The sequence below is a fragment of the Tiliqua scincoides genome, chromosome 2 (assembly GCF_035046505.1).
Source record: "Tiliqua scincoides isolate rTilSci1 chromosome 2, rTilSci1.hap2, whole genome shotgun sequence".
NCBI lineage: Eukaryota > Metazoa > Chordata > Lepidosauria > Squamata > Scincidae > Tiliqua > Tiliqua scincoides.
In genome coordinates, this window is record NC_089822.1 from 265,895,004 (window position 1) to 265,913,599 (window position 18,596).

Below are 18,596 nucleotides of genomic sequence, written 5' to 3' on the forward strand. Positions count from 1 at the left end.
GGTTCATGACCCACTTAGTGGGTCCCAACCCACAGTTTGAGAAACAGTGTTTTAGATAAATTTATATGTTTTGGATGTCAGGCAAAACCTCATTTACCCAGCCCCCCCAAAAATTTCAGAATGGCAGGGTTCATGCCTGTAAAATTACAAGTAAAATACGTACAGTTCATAAGAACAGTATATCATAGTTCGTACATCATATCAATTTGCATATCATATTACTCACGAAAGTTAACAAAGTGCTTGTAGCATATAATGTAGACACATCATGCCTTTCTACCTCTGAAGAGACCCCCAAAGCAGTTTACAACATTTTAATATGTTTGAACATTTTAAAAAGCAAAATATAGTAATGTTGTATGAATGCAATTTATTATTATTTATTTTTCATATTTTTCTGGGTGACCAGAAAAACAAAGGGAAGTCTTCCCCAGTGCATGAGAGCAGACAAACTGAAATCTCTTTCCTTAGGCCTTGAAACTGACATGTGCCTTCTGGTAGTCAAGCAGATGCAGCCAAAGTCCACACCTATCACTGAACAACACTCTCCCTTTTCACTGGACCATGCACAGTCACAATTTGGCTTCGGGTTCCCTGTCACCTGCCTTGCAAAGGGAAAGGAGTGACATCTTCACAAATTTTTCAACCAGTTCTCAATGACACTTTTGAAGCACAAAAACTCTGCAATGAAGAATCAGATCCAGAAAATGGATTTCATGTTCTTTGGCCATATGCTTCCGGCCAACACCGCATCTTGTGACAGAGAGTTCCACAGGTTAACTAATTACAAACTGCACAAAGTGTCTTTCTTGTGTCTGTCCTGAATCTGCAACGGCTTAATGGCTTCTGATCCAGTTGTTCCTTTTGTTCAGTGGAATCCCCAAAAAGCCTTGGGGATTTTTTTCTTAATGAGAGTTAATGATTAAGGTGAGAGATGGCTGAAGAGCTTTCTTGTTGGCTACCAGAGGTTGAAGCTAGGAGGAGAAGAGATTGTGGCTGAGTATCAGGAAGAAATTTTTAACTGGTAAGAGTGGTTCAATAATGGAACCGTTTGCCAAGGGAAGTGGTGGACTCCCCCCTTGCTGGAGGTTCTCAAGCAGAGGTTTGGCAGGCAGCTTTCGGAGGTGTTCCAGAGAGGATCTTCCTGCTTCAAGCAGTGGGATGGGTTAGGTGACCTTGGAGACCCATTCCAATCCAAAGATCCTATGAAACAGGATCCTATGGGCAGACCTCCTATGGGCAGGAGGTCTGGTCTAGAGGGTAGAGCCTCCATTTGCCTCCATTTGCCTGAAGATTAACATCCACAAGGTCGCCAGTTCGAGGCCACCAGCACCATGCGACCTTGAAGCAGCTGGCAAGCTGCAGCTGAGCTGTTCCATCTGCTCGGAGCGTGGGAGGATGGAGGCCAGAATGTTAAACCAGATCGGAGTGTAACATCTTGAATGTGGTGGTTCTTGAAAGAGAGAACCTTCTTTCAATTTGTAAAAATCCCTGCGTGGATTTAATAAGCCTGCCTGTGTAAACCGCCTTGAATAAAGTCTTGAATAAAGACCAAGAAAGGCGGTATATAAATACTGTATATTATTATTATTATTATTATTATTATGAAACGTGTTGCGAAGAAAGCTTGCAGGCTTAGAGTCAGCCTGGGTCAGAGGCAGAGGGGAAAAGTTGAGAGCTGAAAATGCCTTGTGGGGTACAGGGGTGAGATTCAAGGTGAGGAAATGCATCTGCTGACCCATAGGAGTGCTTTGCTTCACTTAAGAACATAAGAAGAGCCCTGTTGGATCAGGTCAATCACCATCTAGTCCAGCTTCTTGTATCTCACAGTGGACCACCAAATGCCTCAGGGAGCACACAAGACAAGAGACCTGTCTGGTGCCCTCCTTTGTATCTGGCATTCTGAGGTAGCCTACTTCTAAAATCAGGAGGTTGCAGATACACATCATGGCTTGTAACCCATGATGAACTTGTCCTCCAGAAATGTATCCAATCCCCTTTTAATGGCGTCTATGCCAGATGCCGTCCCCACATCCGGTGGCAAGGAGTTCCACAGACCGACCACACGCTGAGTAAAGAAATATTTTCTTTTGTCTGTCCTAACTCTCCCAACACTCAATTTTAGTGGATGTCCTCTGGTTCTGGTGTTGTGTGAGAGGAAAATGCCCTATTAGCAAATAAAGGCAAGAGGGAATGAACCTCTCCCACCCCAACATAGCACCTTTTCTAGTGGCTCTTGGTGGTGTCTCCTCCCCATCTCCTTTCTTTTCAGATTGGGTGCAGGGAACTATTTTTTTTTTTTTTCATTCATTCATGTTGCTATATAAACTGCCCTGTGAAATTTTTTTGTTATTATTTATTCTTCCCAGTCTTGCACAGGGCCTTCATCCGCCGCCTAACTTGCACAGGTGGACCACGGATGGCCCAAACTATTTAGCAATTTCTTTTGCCAACTGCTTTGCAAAGGTTGATTTTATTTTTTTCAGCGCAAAGCAGCAGATCAGCATTTTTAGCAAGTGACAGCCACAAAAACCTGGCCATGAGCACGCACACATCATCAGTCAATGGGGCTGAGCCACCATCTATGGTCAGAAAGCGGGAGGGGGGCTGTAGCCCACCCCAGGAGGGGAGGAGGAAGCTGCAGTCTTCCAGGTCCCCAGCAGATTCCTAGAAAGGCCAAGAGAACTGCGAGAAGGAGGATCCAAGGGGGAGGAGGAGGGCCCTTTTTCCTGCCCCTCCCTCCCCTGGTGGGAAACTGGCATTAAGCTTTTTTTTTGCTGGTCAATTTCCTAGTGTTGCTTGGAGGGCGGCTGATCCCCACTGCTTGCACTGCACAAGAGGACTGGGTGAGTGAAGGGGGGGAGGAGGGGGCACCATTGCAAGCAAGGGGGTGCATGCGTGCAGAGCAGGACAAAGAAGCCTCCTCTGGGTCAGACCCTTCCACCAGCAATGACCAGGGGTTGCCATCTTACCCAGATCGTGGTGGAGCACTCAGTTTTTTGCACAGCGCGTTGTGCAAACAGCCCCTCCAGCTTGCACCAGCCGCCCGCAATGGCTCCGAAGGGCAGGGGCCGCTTGCACAATGCCTACAAAAAACTGAGTGCTGCGCCCCCCCTCTGGCTATGCCACTGGCTGCAAGATCCCCAGGGCGCGCGCCCTCCCTCTTGGCTCTGGCAAGGGCGCCCGCCTTCCATGCTTCCAGCCAATGAGAAAAGGCTATGCTAAGACTGACATGCCGGGGTTTGACGCTCTCTGTCTGATCTATAGACTTAGAGTCTAGACTTCCAATTTAAATGGAAGCTGCGAGTTTTGGCTGGCCCACTTTTTCCCACCAGGTGGTGCAGATGGTGGTCCATGCAGAATAATAGCCTAAGGGTCCAGTCCTATCCAATTTTCCAGTGCCGATGCATTTGCAACGCAGCCCCAAGTTAAGGGAGCAAACGCTCCATTAATAAGCCTGAAATTAATCAATCAGTCAATCAATTAACCTTAACATTAATTAAATAATGATCAATTAATAAGCCCAAACATGTCTTAGTGCAACATTAATAGTACCGGCCATGAAAACTTTAGATCAGCAGTTTTCAGCCCATGTGCCCTGACTCACTGATGGGCCACGGATGGTCCACAGGTGTGCTGCGGGAATTTGGGGGAGGGTCATTTCTTAGTAGGGCTGTTGGGGGATGTGTGCCCCTCCCCACTGGCAGCATGGTGTGCCTTGTCAATTGTCAAGAAATCAATGGTGCGCCTTGACAATTTTGAGCACCTTGTGTGCTGCCTTGGTGGGCTACTGGGATGTACAGGAAGCTGGACTAGATGGGCCTTTGGCCTGATCCAGCAGCGCTCTTCTAATGTTCTTATGTTCTTAGCGTGGCGTGAGATGAAAAAGGCTGAAAATCACTGTTATATGTCAAACACTCCATTGCCTTGAGAAGGCCTCCAGAACTGCCTTCCCCCCACTGCAGGATGCAGTGCATGGCCCTATTGGCACCATCAGTACTGGAAAGTTGGATAGGATTGGGGCCCTGAGGAATGCTGCAGTATGTGCTGGAGAAGCTGTGCCAGAAGTCCTTAAAAGAGCAATTTAGGGCCCAATCCTATCCAATTTTCTAGCATCGATGCAACCACAGTGTAAGGGAAAAACATACCCTTACCTTGAGGAGGCCTCTGTGACTGCCCCTCACACTGCAGGATGCAGCACATGCCCTATTGGCACAGCTGTATCAGTGATGGAAAAGTTGGATAGGATTGGGCCCTTACTTAGAGCCCAATCTTATCCAATTTTCCAGGGCTGGTGCAGCTATATCAATGGGGCGTGCACTGCATCTGGTGGTGGGGGGGACAGTCACATACGCCTCAAGGTATGGGAGCATTTATTCCCTTGCCTCAGGGCTGCATTGCGGCTGCACCAGAGCTGAAATGTTGGATAGGATTGGGCCCTTAGTCTACTATTTTAAAAATGTTGCACTAATGCAGGTGTGGACATTGGTTGGGGAAACCATGGCTGAGAGTGGGTTACGACAGCCCTGCTATTAATAGATCAGGGGGGCTTGAATTTCCAACCCAAAGGCCAATCTGTCTCAGTTGCAGAGCCTTTTCCAAGGCCTCTATTGCAGTGTTGCTCAAACTGTGGATTGGGACCCACTAGGTGGGTCAAAAACCAATTTCAGGTGGGTCCCCATTCATTTTAATATTTTATTTTTAATATGTTAGACTTGATGCTACCATGATATGTGACTGCATTTTGGGAAATGTTACGGATCTGTACTTTTAACAGGTTATTGTATATATGCTTTTAACAATGATAGTCAGTGGGACTTACTCCTGGGTAAGTGTGGGTAGGATTGCAACCTAGGATTGTTAAGAATTTTCCTGCTTGATGATGTCACATCACTTCTGGTGGGTCCTGACAGATTCTCATTCTAAAAAGTGGGTCCTGGTGCTAAAAGTTTGAGACCACTGCTTTTTTGCATTTAGAAGTCTTGTGCTCCATGGATTTGCATACAGAGGTCTTGCACATATAAATGTTTCAGAAGAGTAAGAAAAAAGCTACATTTTTCAGACAAAATAAAATCAGAACTAGAAAGAGTGGGCACGTCTGTCTTTTGGTTCTCTGTTCCTGGGAAGAGAAAAAATGGCTTCCCAAGACAAATGCTTCTCTAGGTATTACAAGTCTATAGCATGAACAATAGGGGGGAAAGCACCATTTCAGCCTTGAGCCATGGACCCTAAAATAGTAATTTCTTACAGCAGTAATCGGACAAGGCTGATAGTGATTTTTTTTTTTTGCAAGGTCTACATCAGCAGCAGATGGAAAAATAAGTGGTGGATTCCTTCAAATCTCATGATTTTTATTTTAGTGAATGGAAAATTAATCAGTTTATGCTGATTCCTTTTAAAAAAAATTGTTTGTTAGTGAAAGAAAAGAAAGGGAAAAAATGCATCAATTTTCCAGCATTTGGGTTCTTTAATCAACCCAGTGGCGTAGCGAGAGGGGGTGCAAAGCACTACGTTTTGCACGGAGCCTCATTGCAGCGTGCGAGCATACACCTCCGTTTTGCTCCCCCACCTAGAATAGCTCCGAAGGGGCCATGCACACGCTGCAATGAGGCTCTCTACAAAACTTAGTGCTATGCACCCCCTCTAGCTACGCCACTGAATCAACCCATTACTATTTTAAAAAACTGTGGTTTATGTTGATTTCAGTGGAGACCCACCCTGTCTTCTGTTGCCCTGTGGGGTCGTGACCCCCCAGATTGGGAAACATTGACCTAGCTACTTTTCTGCTACTCACAACTTCTGTGCTCTCCAGAGCACAGGACCATTCAACAAAGGTTAGATATGGAGCTGAGGCTCCCTTGGATTCCCTGCCCCAAATCCCCCATACAAAACACCCCTCAGGCTGCCCAAGCCATGCATCTCCTGACATTGTCCCTTCAGGGTCCTTCCCAACCCAGATCCTGTGCTCAATTGCAAGCAAACATCTTGTGCACTGATTTTTGCATAGAGGGTTTCAATCCCTGAACCAGTTTTTTAACCTATTTCTGCCCAGCCCACAAGTGTACACATTTGATTCCTGTTGCAAATATGCAGCGTTGGACAGAAATGGCTTTAAAAATATAGCTGAAAGGTGACTCCTTTGTTTCCAGAGTAGAAGGAAGGCGAAGGCAGGCTGCTGCCCGTTCACAGCTATGTCAGAATCCTGGAATTCCCCACTGACTTCTCTGGGCAGCTCTCTCACCTCTGCCCCAGGGGAGAGTACCTAGCAGACTAGGGAGGGCACCAGGATGCAGGTTGCTGTCTTGTGTGCTCCCTGAAGCATCTGCGGGGCCACTGTGAGATACAAGAAGCTGGTCTAGATGAGCCTTTGGTCTGATCCAGCAGGGCTTATGATCTTATGAGAAAAAACCAGCTTTGGAAAGAGGCTTCCTGTCTCAGTCTAGGGATTTGCAAGCTTCTGGTACTTGGTGCTCAGTCTGAAAGAAGATGGGTGGAGAAGAGAGGCAGGCAGCTTGTTTGGTCTTGATTAGCTTAATCTTTCCCCAAGCTGCCAAGGCCCATCCCAGGCTAGCTCTGTCAAAAAAAGAACAGGGTACCTTGGAGTACTGTGTCTCTGCATTTCATTCTCAGTGGTCATTTGCAATGGGGTGCAATTGTATTGAAGCCATGCACGAAGGGAAAGGGTTAAAGCTCCCTCCCCTCTCTGCTTTACCTCCAGATTTCTGCATCTCCAAGACAGCACCCAGTTTGGTCCTTGGTGCTAGCACTCTTGGTTTGCATTGAGACAATTCCAGGTTCTGTCCCTGCTATCTGCATCTTAAAGGTCCTCAGTTGGGTGATGCTGGGAAAGAGAGCCATGGACAGGTCTTGCCACTGGGTCAGATGGGCTAATGCAGTGTTTCTCAAACTGTGGGTGGGGACCCACTGGGTGGGTTGCGAGCCAATTTCAGGGGGGTCCCCATTCATTTCAATCTTTTATTTTTAATATATTAGACTTGCTGCTACCATGGGATGTGACTGCATTTGGAAAAAAGTTACAGCACTGTACTTTTAACAGACTACTATGTATATGCTTTAAACAATGACAGTAAATGGGACTTACTGCTGGGTAAGTGGGGGTAGGATTGCAGCCTAGGACTGTTAAGAATTTTCCTGCTTGATGATGTCACTTCTGGTCATGACATCACTTCCGGTTGGTCCTGACAGATTCTCATTCTAAAAAGTGGGTCCCAGTGCTAAATGTGTGAGAACCACTGGGCTAATGGTCTGGCAAGTGTGTGTTCCTCCCTGCCAGGGAATCCTGGGAAATGTAGTTCTGTAAGACAGCTATGAAGCTGAGTGGTTTAGGAAAGGCTGGTGTCTGCTCAAAATGAGATTATCTCCCAATGCAGGGAAGTGTCATTATCCTTGAACATTGCTCTGTGTTTTGAATGCCACAATATTAAATTAGTGCAATGTTAGTAGTATTCCTTTATGTTATTCAACTGTCTCCATTCTTTTTATTTTTGTGCACAGTACAGAAGCTGAAATTATTGCAGCAAGTAATTACAAAATGAGGAACCATCCATCTGTTTCATTCTAAAAAAGGGTCTATTCATCTGGGTCAGAACCATCTGTACAGATAATTCTAAAGCAGGGACTCCGTGCTCACCCAAAGTTAGAAGAGGAGGAGCCCTCTCTTGAGATCGTTCTAGAAGAGAAGTCATTTGTCCTTATCATGCTAGAAGAGGAGCCGGTCATCCAGATCAAGCCCAAAGAGGAGCAGGCCGCTCACATCAAGCCGCAAGAGGAGCTGGTCGTCCAGAACATGCTAGAAGAGGAACTTGCTGTCCAGCTGAAGGTGGAAGAGGAGCCATTCATCCACCACATGCTAGAAGAGGAGCCGACAATGCAGGACACGATGGAAGAGGAGATGCTGACCATCCAGATCAAGGAAGAGGAGGAGCCGTTGGCCATCCAGATCAAGGAAGAGGAGGAGCCAGTGATCATCCAGTTCAAAATAGAAGAAGAGCATCTTACTCAGGGATTGCACCTCCCTGGGGAAGGGAAGCCTAATGGAATCCTTTGCAGAAGTGAGTATCCATAATCATATCTAGTAGTATGATTATAACATAAGCACAGTAGTGTAGCTACAGGGGGGCGGTGCTGTGTTGATGTCTCTGCCCAGAATAGCTCCGATGGCAAGTGAGAGGGGCTGCTTACACAGTGCGTTGCAGCACCTGCAATACTTTCCATGTACCTCTCCTCCTGTAGTTATGCTACTGCCTATGCGCATAACATTAATGTATGGGTGGCGCAGGGAGTCCTACAGTCTTTTGTTGTTACTTCCTGCAGTTTTCTTGGTGATTTTGTATGGCTGCTGATCAATAACAGAATTCCATCCTGGTCAATCATGTCAGGCGCACCAGAAAATCTGGCCACTGCTTGAACCCCCTCATGCTAGCCCTCGGGGATCTGAATGATTTCTGCAGTTCTCAACATTAAACTGCCATATGAGAAATATAAGCTGGCACCAGGGTGTCTGGAATAGCCATGATTTGCTGGTCATTGACAGCTCCCTTGAGCAATCTGGGGTGTTTTAGGGCCCAGTCCTATGCAAGATTCCAGCACTGATGGGATGTGTACTGCATCCTGCAGTGGGGGTCAGTATTCACGGTCACCTTAAAGCAGTGGTTCTCAAACTCTCTGTGAGAGCTTGAGCTGCAGTAAGTCCTTGCAGGGGCGGGGGGGGGTAGCAACGTGATCCCCGGAATTGTGTTGCTAAGGGGGCTGCAGGGACTGGCATTTACTTACCAGTCCCTGCTGCAGCCTCCCGGGAGTGTGCGCGACCATCCGCAGGGTTCCCTGAAGCTCAGAGAAAGCAGAGCAATTGTGCTCCACCTCTGCTAAACTGGAAGCGGAACCCGATCGCTCTGCTTTCACTTTTTAAGCTTCGGGGAGCCCTGTGGACAGTTGCGCAGGGCTGCCCGCACCCCCAGGAGGCTGCCGCAGGGTCTGCAGTACCTGCGCCCTCCTTAGCGCTGCAATCCTGGGGATCACGTCGCTGCCTCCCCCCACCCCCACCCCTTAAGGGGGCAGAGGCCAGGGCCCTTAGGCTGGGGTGTCACAACGCCCTAGTTTGAGAAGTCCTGCCTTAAGGTAAGGAAATGTTTGTTCCCTTACCTCGGGGCTGCATTGCAACTGCATCAGCACTGGAAAGTTGGATAAGATGACCCCCTTAGGTCGCAGTCCTAACCAACTTTTCAGCACTGACTGAGCTGCAACGCAGCCCCAAGTTAAGGTAACAAACATGCCCTTACTGTGAGGAGGCTGCCTTGATTGCCTCCCCACTGCAGGATGCAGTGCGTGCCACATTGCCACAGCTATGTCAATGCTGGAAAGTTGGTTAGGATTGCACCCTTAGTTTATTAAAAAGATGACTAACGAGGAGACAGTTTTATAACAATTGTGGAGAAAGTGGAGAGAAAAGATTGCCTCCATTTCTTAATACTAAAAACTCTGGTTTACCCAGTGAAATGAAATGACAGATGACTTTTGTTCACTTGATTTAAAAAAAAAATAATTTATACTCTGTGTTTCCTTCAAAAACAAAGGCAACTTTAGAACAGGCGAGAGCAGTGGCATAACTAGAGGGGGTGCAAAGCACTAAGTTTTACATGGCGCCTCTGTTTTGCTGCCCCCACCCTGAACGACTCCGAAGGTAAGGGGCCACTTGCACACTGCAGTGAGGCTCCCTGCAAAACGTAGTGCTTTGTACCCCTTCTAGCTACGCCACTGGGCAATAGCACAACAGGTAATGAATTCTTGGAATTTGCAGGCCCGTGGTGTGGTGATAGCCTTGCTGAGACGTTGCGCTCCATGGGGAGCATGACTGGCCCACTAATGGTACTTCCCATTGCCAACACTCCAGCTAACCCCATGCGGGCAGAGGCCGATGGGAAGGGTTACTTCTTCACCCCCTGTTAAACATTTGCCATTGCATACAAACACTAAAGGCCCAGTCCTGTGTTCCCACACGTGGGTTGAGTGCTTGCGCGCTTCACATGGTGGCGGTGCTGCTTTTCAAAAGACTCCGGTTGGGAGGCTCTGCCTCACCTGCCTTCCCACCCACCGCACATCCCTTTGGAGTCTGTTCATCAGCAAAGTCCAGGTGTTTATATCCCCTGGAGCCACTGGCTGGCCTTACCTCTTCCTGCCCGATTTCCCTTCTTTACAGCTGCCCCACCCCATGCTCCCGTTTCTCCACCTGTGAGAAGGTGGTCATGCTGATTCCCACTCTCACCTGCTAAGCTCATCACCCGGCACAGACGGCAGACTTCACCCCACCTGTGCCCAAGCTTGCAGGTGGCTACTTTCCATGTCAAGAGTGCAGTCTGTGCAGGCTTGAACACCCTGGTCACAAACTTACTTTGAGGTATCTCTCTGCTGGCACCCATGGCACATCCCTAAACATGTTTCTGGTGAGGAATATAAACTTACCATTTTTCTTAAAGAGAAGTCAGTCAAGACTTTTATGGACACTTGGAAACCATTCATGGACTTCCTACGCACAAAGAGGAAAATTGGTCTAATTAATCATGAATTTGACAAGTAGATAATTGATATAGAGATAAAATCTTTGGTTGAAAATAACATAAAGAATGGATAATTAATTGATATAAAGAGGAACAGAAAAAATACACAATTCATAAGAACATAAGAACAACCCCAATGGATCAGGCCATAGGCCCATCTAGTCCAGCTTCCTGTATCTCACAGCGGCCCACCAAATGCCCCAGGGAGCACACCAGATAGTGTGTGATAAAAATTCGAGAAAGTATTTTAGAAATAACCAGTGAACTGTTTAAGATGTGATACTTAACATGTTATATGATTTTGTAGAAGAACAAAGTAATTTAGATGTAGGACTCTGCACTTGCTACAGAACTTTCAATATCTGTTTTTATTGTTATCTTTATTTTATTTATTTCCTTTTTTTTGTCTGTTTGTTCTATATTTTAGACTTGGTAACTGCGTTATTGTATGTTCTTCTGGGTTTGTTTGTTAATTTTAGTTTTAAAAAAAGTAGTATAAACATTCCTGGAAAGATATTGTAGAAGGGGCCAGTGTGACGATTAGTGTAGGACTAGGACTGGGCAAACCTGGGTTCAATTTCCACTTACCCATGAAGCTCCTTCAATAGTGTGGGGCTGGGGTTGTCATAGCCTTGTTCTGAGAATAAAACTGGGGTTGGAGGAAGAACCATGCCTTGTGGCCCTGGGCTCTGTGGAGAAAGGATGGAGTGAACATGTCCCAGGTAATGATTAATTATAAAGGGACTCTGTGAAGGCAGGGCTGATAATTAATTTTATTTATTTGCCTTGCTTCGCCTCAAGATGGGTACCCAAACCAGCTTAAGAAAATGTATAAGAATATATAAAACAATTGGATATTTCTTATGTAGAATTCAACATGGTGAGGTTAGAAGTTCTGGCATCTAATTTCTTATTTCTAATCACCCTTCTTCCTATTTTAATAACTTTTCCCTCTGTCTGGAACAGGAAAAAGCTCTTCACTGGGACCTGAGAATTCAGAAAAGAACCTCCACTGGGGAGGTATGGGACGGGTACGATCTCAACGGGTCATCCTGGGCAGACATACTGGTGATGCTTCTTCTGCTCCTGAAACCCATGAACGTGACTGTAAATCGGAGAGCGAGCAGCGAAAGCAGCCAGCAAAACGAAGGAGAAAATCTGATCAGAGCCTGGAAAGCGGCGCAGAAAGTTACATATGTGTGGATTGTGGGAAAAGTTTCCAACAGAAGTCTAAATTCACCAGGCACCAACGGGTTCATTCAGCAGAAAAGCCCTATAAATGCTCAGAATGTGGGAAAAGCTTCCATCGTCACGATAACCTTCTGGTGCATCTGGGAGTGCACACCAAAGAGCAACCTTATGTGTGCTCTGATTGTGGGAAAGGTTTCCGCCAGAAGCAAACCCTCGTATCCCACCAAAGAATTCATACCGGAGAGAAACCCTTTGTGTGTTCTGATTGTGGAAAAGCCTTCCGGGAAAGCCGGTTATTATACAAACACCAAAAAATCCACACCACACAAATTTTGTACGAGTGCCTTGAATGTAAGAAAGTGTTTCGAGAAAAGAAATCTTTTATTACACATCAGAGAATCCATACAGGAGAGAGACCCTACGAGTGTCCTGAGTGTGGAAAAACCTTCTGTGACCAACAGACATTGAACAGTCACCAGAAAATTCACTTGGCGGAGAAGCCACATGAATGCCCAGATTGTGGGAAAAGCTTTCGACGGAAAGGAAATCTTCTTATACATCAGAAAAGCCACACTGAAATCAGACCCTATGAGTGCCCTGAATGCGGAAGAACCTTCAAACTAAGACACGTCTTAACAAAACACCAAAGAATCCACACAGCAGAAAATGTCCCAGATGTGGAGAAAGCCTATCAGTGTGCGGAGTGCGGGAAAAGCTTCAAATGGAAGGAATATCTGCAGTCCCATCAGAGAATCCACAAAGAAGAGGCACCTTATGGATGTCTGGAATGTGGGAAAAGATTTAAACGGAAGGGACATCTTATTGCGCATCAAAGAACCCACACTGGAGAGAGGCCTTATGAGTGTCCAGATTGTGGGAGAGCCTTCCGCGTAAGAAGCACGTTGAAAAACCATCAAAGAATCCACACAGGAGAGAAGCCTTATGAGTGTCCTGACTGTGGGAAAAGCTTCCAACAGAAGGAATATTTTCAGGCACATCAGAGAATCCACAGAGGAGAAGGGCCTTATGAATGTTCGGAGTGTGGAAAATTTTTTCACCAAAAGGGGACGCTGGTATCACACCAGAGAACCCATACTGGAGAAAAACCCTTTCCGTGTCCTGACTGTGGAAGAACCTTCCGTGAAAGAAATACACTGAAAAGGCATCAGAGACTCCACACAGGAGAGAAGCCATATGAATGCTCTGACTGTGGGAAAAGGTTCCCACGGTATGACTCGCTTGTCGATCACCAGAGAATGCACACGGGAGAGAAGCCCTTCCAGTGTCTTGAATGTGGAAAGACGTTCCGGAGAAGGAAGATGCTGACTTCACACTGCAGAAGCCACACAAGAGGTGAATATTATGAAAGCTCAGAGTGTGAGAAGAACCTTCAGACTAAGGAAAATCCAGATACACACCATGAAATACTCCCCGTAGAAATTTTGAGTGACTCGGGTGTTGATAAACTTTCCACCGACCCGGACAAACAATCCATTGACCCAGAAGATTCACACAGTGAAGAAAGCTACCTGTTTGGGGAGCAGAGTTTGTGCAGTAATGAAGAGTGTTGAACATCTGAGAATTCCAACCCAGGGAAACTAACGATTAGTATTTTGATTTTAGATGAATTTTGTATGTTGGGTTTAGTTTTAAGGTTATTATTAACCTTAATATTAAGCCATATTATGCTGTGGTTTTGATCCACTGAACGTATGTTGAGCTGCTGTGGGAATCTTTGGCGCTGGACTACAAGGTAAACTGTTTGCGGAATAAAATAGATACAAGAACATAAAAATTTTCCTTGTTACTTGAGACCAAGAAGTCAGTTTAGACTTTGGAAAGCACACATTCAAAAAAAGAGGTTGCCACAGGATGTGGTGATAGCGTCTGGCCTGGACGCCTTTAAAAGGGGATTGGACAAGTTTCTGGAGGAAAAATCCATTACGGGTTACAAGCCATGATGTGTATGTGCAACCTCCTGATTTTAGAAATGGGCTATGTCAGATGCAAGGGAGGGCACCAGGATGCAGGTCTCTTATTATCAGTTGTGCTCCCTGGGGCATTTGGTGGGCAGCTGTGAGATACAGGAAGCTGGACTAGATGGGCCTATGGCCTGATCCAGTTGTGGGGGGGGGGGGCACAGGAAGTGGCCTTCTGCTCTACAGCGAACACAAAGTGGATGTTGGTTCTGTAGCAGCCTCTAAAGGATTCCTCTCAGAGCTTGACTTGTTGCCTGGAAGCTGAGCTGGGACGGAGAAAGACAGCAGGTGCTCTTTGAGGCTGGGCTGAAAATCATGTGCTCCCCACCAGGTCCTGCCGTGAAAGCCCCAAAGCACCTATCCTTGTGCCCTGTAGCCTAATTCAGCAAATTGCTTCTTGATGTATTACATGGGCTGGGAGGTCAGGAAACGAACCTGGAATCTGCCACTCACTCCCTAACCAACAAATCCCCTTATTGCTGAAGGCAGAAGAGAAGCCCTTCCGGATGAGGCCAGAGGGGCCCAAAGAGTCCAGCATCCTGTTTCCCACAGAGGCCCAACTACTGCCACCCCTGGAAATCCCACAACTCAGAGAGGAAGATGTACCATTCTCCTCTGCGCACTGCCACACAACCCAGAGGTAGCACATAGCCAGTGTGTCCAATAGCCACTGGGAGACTGTCCTCTGTGAATATGTCCATACCCTTTAAAAGCCAATCAGGCCATTCATCTCCAGAACTTGCAGCAACCAATTTCACAATTATGCTTTTGGGGGGGGGGGCGCGCGAGACTCACTGGGACATGGGGCACAGGAAGCCACCAGTGGGGGCTGGTGGGGGCTTGTTTAAGCCATTTCTGCCCAACGTTGCATATACGCAACAGGGATCAAATGTGTACAGCTGTGGGCTGGGCAGGAATGGGTTGAGCAGAATCCCCACCTGAGAATTAGGCCCAAGTCATATTCAGCCATTTGCAATGGGACTGCTGCCAGCCTGATGGACCAATAGTCAGTCTTGGTACAGGATAAGGTTACTTTTTATGTTCCTGACCTCATTGTGGTACTGGCAGTTGGCATTTTGGGACAGGGGGTCTTAGTGCACTTCTGTGGCCCTTTGTAGACATGCTTAATGAGTCTGTTTTGTAAGTAACAGCAGGTCAGGAAGGCAGAAGCCTCCCTCTTGTACTCCCTGGGAAATAATATTGTAGAGGTACACTGTGTCCGAACCTGGACTTTTCATTTAACTGTCGTGGCTGATAGGCTTGGATGGACCTATCTTCTTCCATGAGTTTGTCTTAAGCCCATGTAAGCTTGTGGTCCTGCTTGCCTCACGTGGTAGAGAGTTCCACAGGTCTGCAGTGGTGTTAAAGTTAATGGTTAAGATGGGATGTGGCTGGAGATCTCTCTAGGGGTGCCCCCCCCAACAAAAAAAGCCAGGAGAAGAAGTTGATGTAATGTGAGCTTGTGGCAAAATATAGTTGTTTGCAGTTTTGGGGTGCTTCTCTCCTGTGGTCTGCTGGGAGAAAGTGGATCTGCTGCCTGTAGAATTTCATGACCCTGCTTATGTGCTACTTGTATCTTTTGTAAATAAATACTACTCACATGCTCAAAGTCTCCAGTGCTCTCTCTTGCAAAGGAAACCCAAGCCCAGGTGGTAACACTGGAACTCGTCTCTGGTCTGAGAAGTGGAGAGTGCACAGTGATATTCTTGGGCAACGCAGAGTCCTTTTCTTATATTCAGGGAAAGGAAGAATAATTTCTGTTTATTGTGTGTTAAACCTCTTGTACTGACCCCCACTGATTATCTCCATGCTGAAGTTATCAGTTCTGGCATACTGACTGGGCTACCACTGTGCTAGTGATGTGGTTAGAGAGCCAGATGGTGTAATGGTTCAGGAGTTGGACTTGGAAGATCCAGATTCAAATCCCCACTCAGGGACAAAGCTTCCTGGCCTAATAATAATGGCCTGTCATTATTACTCACCTACCTCACAGGCTTTTGATGAGGACAAAAAGAGGGAATAAACAATGGACACCATCCTGAGCTCCTTGGAAGCAAGGGTGGTATAAGAATGTGAAAAATAAATTACAGTGCTGGACTCCACAAGAACCTGGAAGGCATAAGCCCCGCTCAGCCTTGATGTCCACTCAATGACTTGACTCTGTCTTGAGGCTAACCTACCTCAAAGGGTTGTTGTGAGGCTTAAAGGGGGGCAAAGTACATTATCTTATTCTGCAGCCATCTGCCTGTCTGGTGTCTATGAACGTTACAGAAGCCCTCCCATGAAAAAGGTTACAATCCAATTTGGTGGCTTTTCGTTCGTATTCTGATGGTGACTTTGGTTCAGCACAATCAAGCAGGCAGATTTTCACCTTGACTGTACCACCTCATGATACATAGAAGCAAAACTTACAGCTTACAGAAGACTAGCGTGTCAAGGGATGTTCCCATCTAGCCTTCCCCTTGACTCACTAGATTTCTGTCTGCAGGGTGCTCTTGTATTTTGTTTTCTGAGACAGCACCAGTTTTGTGCTCTTTTTCACACAGGAGTAAGTGCCTCTTTTGAGATGGTGCTTGCTGTGACCCTGTGTGTGTGTGTGTCAGAGGGAGAGAAATCTAAACAATACCTTTTTCTTTAGCAGGATTGTTTTATTCATATATGTTTACGCAAACTGAAATCAATGGAAAATGATGCTGAATCAACACAGGGTCTTTTAATTGAGTGATATTCATACACACAGACCTAAAATAGGGCACTTTGTCTTTGTATTCCATTTTCAGCTGTTCTGTTGCAGCACACTGATGTGCCACAAAGTCCACAGATGTCTGTGGGCGTTTGGAGCACTGCAATTGAAAATAGCTGACTCTTCCGGGTTCTGCAGCTCTGTTTCTAGGACAACTGTCTGTAGTCATGAATTGTCCATCCCTCTTCCTCTGTTCCTTCATCTGTAATTCAGTACTACAGACAGCTGCCCTAGAAACAGCTGCAGACCCCATAAAAGTCTATTCCCGTTTTCTTCTGTGCAATGACTTTTCAGAGTGCAACCTGTAGGTGGAGATTTTGTGGGATTTGCCAGCTATACAGGGGTTTGTTAATGCACATAAGAATATATGAAGAGGTATGCTGGATCAGACTAAGAGTCAGTGGTGTTACTCCTGTGGTGCGGTGGGGGGGGGTGCAAGCTGCACAGGAGTGACACCACTACTGGCCAAAAAATTTTAAAACTTGGTATTTTTGAATGATACCATCATGTTACTTGGTGGGCCACTGTGAGACACAGGAAGCTGGACTAAATGGGCCTGTGGCCTGATCCAGCCGTGCTATTCTTATGTTCTTATATAGCAATCAATGTGTAATTTCAGGCACAATGCCATGAAACAAAAGTTCTATCAAAAGTTATAGAAAAAAAAGGGGGCAGGATAATGGTACATCATCAGGCCCAACGCCTGCCCACTGCATGGAAGGAGGTCCATCAGATGCACTTGCCTCCCACACCTAGTGATGCAAACCCTAGTGGTGCCACTGTCAAGAGCCCTGCAAACCCATCTTGTCTGTCCTACAGCGGCCCACCAGATGACTTTGGGAAGCCCCCAAGCAAGCCGTGCCTCCGTTGCTCATCCCCCAGCAACTGGAATCCAGGGGAACTCTGGATTCCTTCGTGTGTGCGTCCCCCGTGTTCTTCTTCTGCATGGGGGGCCACATGATAAATTCTATGTGATATAGTTTTAAATTTATTAATTAATATATTGTTAGAGTAATTCAAATTAAGTAATATAATTTATACTAATTTAATGTGTATATATATACAACTAGTATAAATTATATTACTTAATATAAAGAGAGCGTATATTTATATAGAGTATATCTTTATATATATTATATCTGCAAGAGGGATCTGAAGGCCTTAGGGATGGACCTCAACAAGTGGGAAACCCTGGCCTCTGAGCGGCCCGCTTGGAGGCAGGCTGTGCAGCATGGCGTTTCCCAGTTTGAAGAGACACTTTGCCAACAGTCTGAGGCTAAGAGGCAAAGAAGGAAGGCCCATAGCCAGGGAGACAGACCAGGGACAGACTGCACTTGCTCCCAGTGTGGAAGGGATTGTCACTCCTGGATTGGCCTTTTCAGCCACACTAGACGCTGTGCCAGAACCACCTTTCAGAGCGCGATACCATAGTCTTTCGAGACTGAAGGTTGCCAATACAAATATTATATATTTTATACATATGTGTATATATATACATATATGTATATATATATATATGTATATTTTATACATACATACACATATATATACATATATATATTTATAGTATATAAAATATATATAAAGATACCATATATATTCTCTCTCTATAGCATACTATATATAATATAGATATTGTGTGTGTGTGTGTATGTATGCATATATATATATATATATAGAGAGAGAGAGAGAGAGAGAGAGAGAGAGTATAGATAGTACACAAGCTTACTATAGTAACACAGCCAGTGGTGTGACCAGAGGGTGAGCACAGCACACACAGCCCAGTGCTATGGATGTCTACCCAGAAGTAAGTCCACTGGAGTCAATGGGCTTACTCCCAGGGACAGGCTTGGGCTGTCAGTCTTGCCTTTCCCAGGCCTGCCCCCCCCCGCTGGGCCTGGTTCTCCTCTGCCTGCCCCCTGCAGTGCGCCCCCCCGCCAGACCCGGCGCCTCGCCCCCCTCCAGCGACGCCCCTGCCTCCTGCACCGGCCCAGAGGGCAGGGGGAGCCTCAGCGCCCAGGATGGCGGCGGATGGCGCGGCCTCCCGGGAGCCTCAAGCAGGGCACAGCTGGGCACCCAGGAGTCAGAGAGTCGGGGTTGGCGGTCGGT

General features: G+C 46.4%; 1 protein-coding gene and 1 pseudogene across 1 annotated transcript in view; one reads left to right on the forward strand and one right to left on the reverse strand.

Annotated features, from left to right (window-relative positions):
* LOC136640319 (zinc finger protein 420-like) overlaps nt 1-14,503 on the forward strand; it is a 152,490-nt gene extending 137,987 nt beyond the window's left edge. The window contains exons 15-16 of the mRNA XM_066615361.1: nt 6,053-6,064; nt 12,582-14,503. Of these exons, the coding sequence (XP_066471458.1) occupies nt 6,053-6,064; nt 12,582-13,336 (767 nt within the window). The 3' untranslated portion in view covers nt 13,337-14,503. The remainder of the gene's footprint in view (nt 1-6,052; nt 6,065-12,581) is intronic.
* Nucleotides 1-18,596, reverse strand: part of LOC136640328 (zinc finger protein 208-like) — a 211,533-nt pseudogene that overhangs the window by 14,357 nt on the left and 178,580 nt on the right.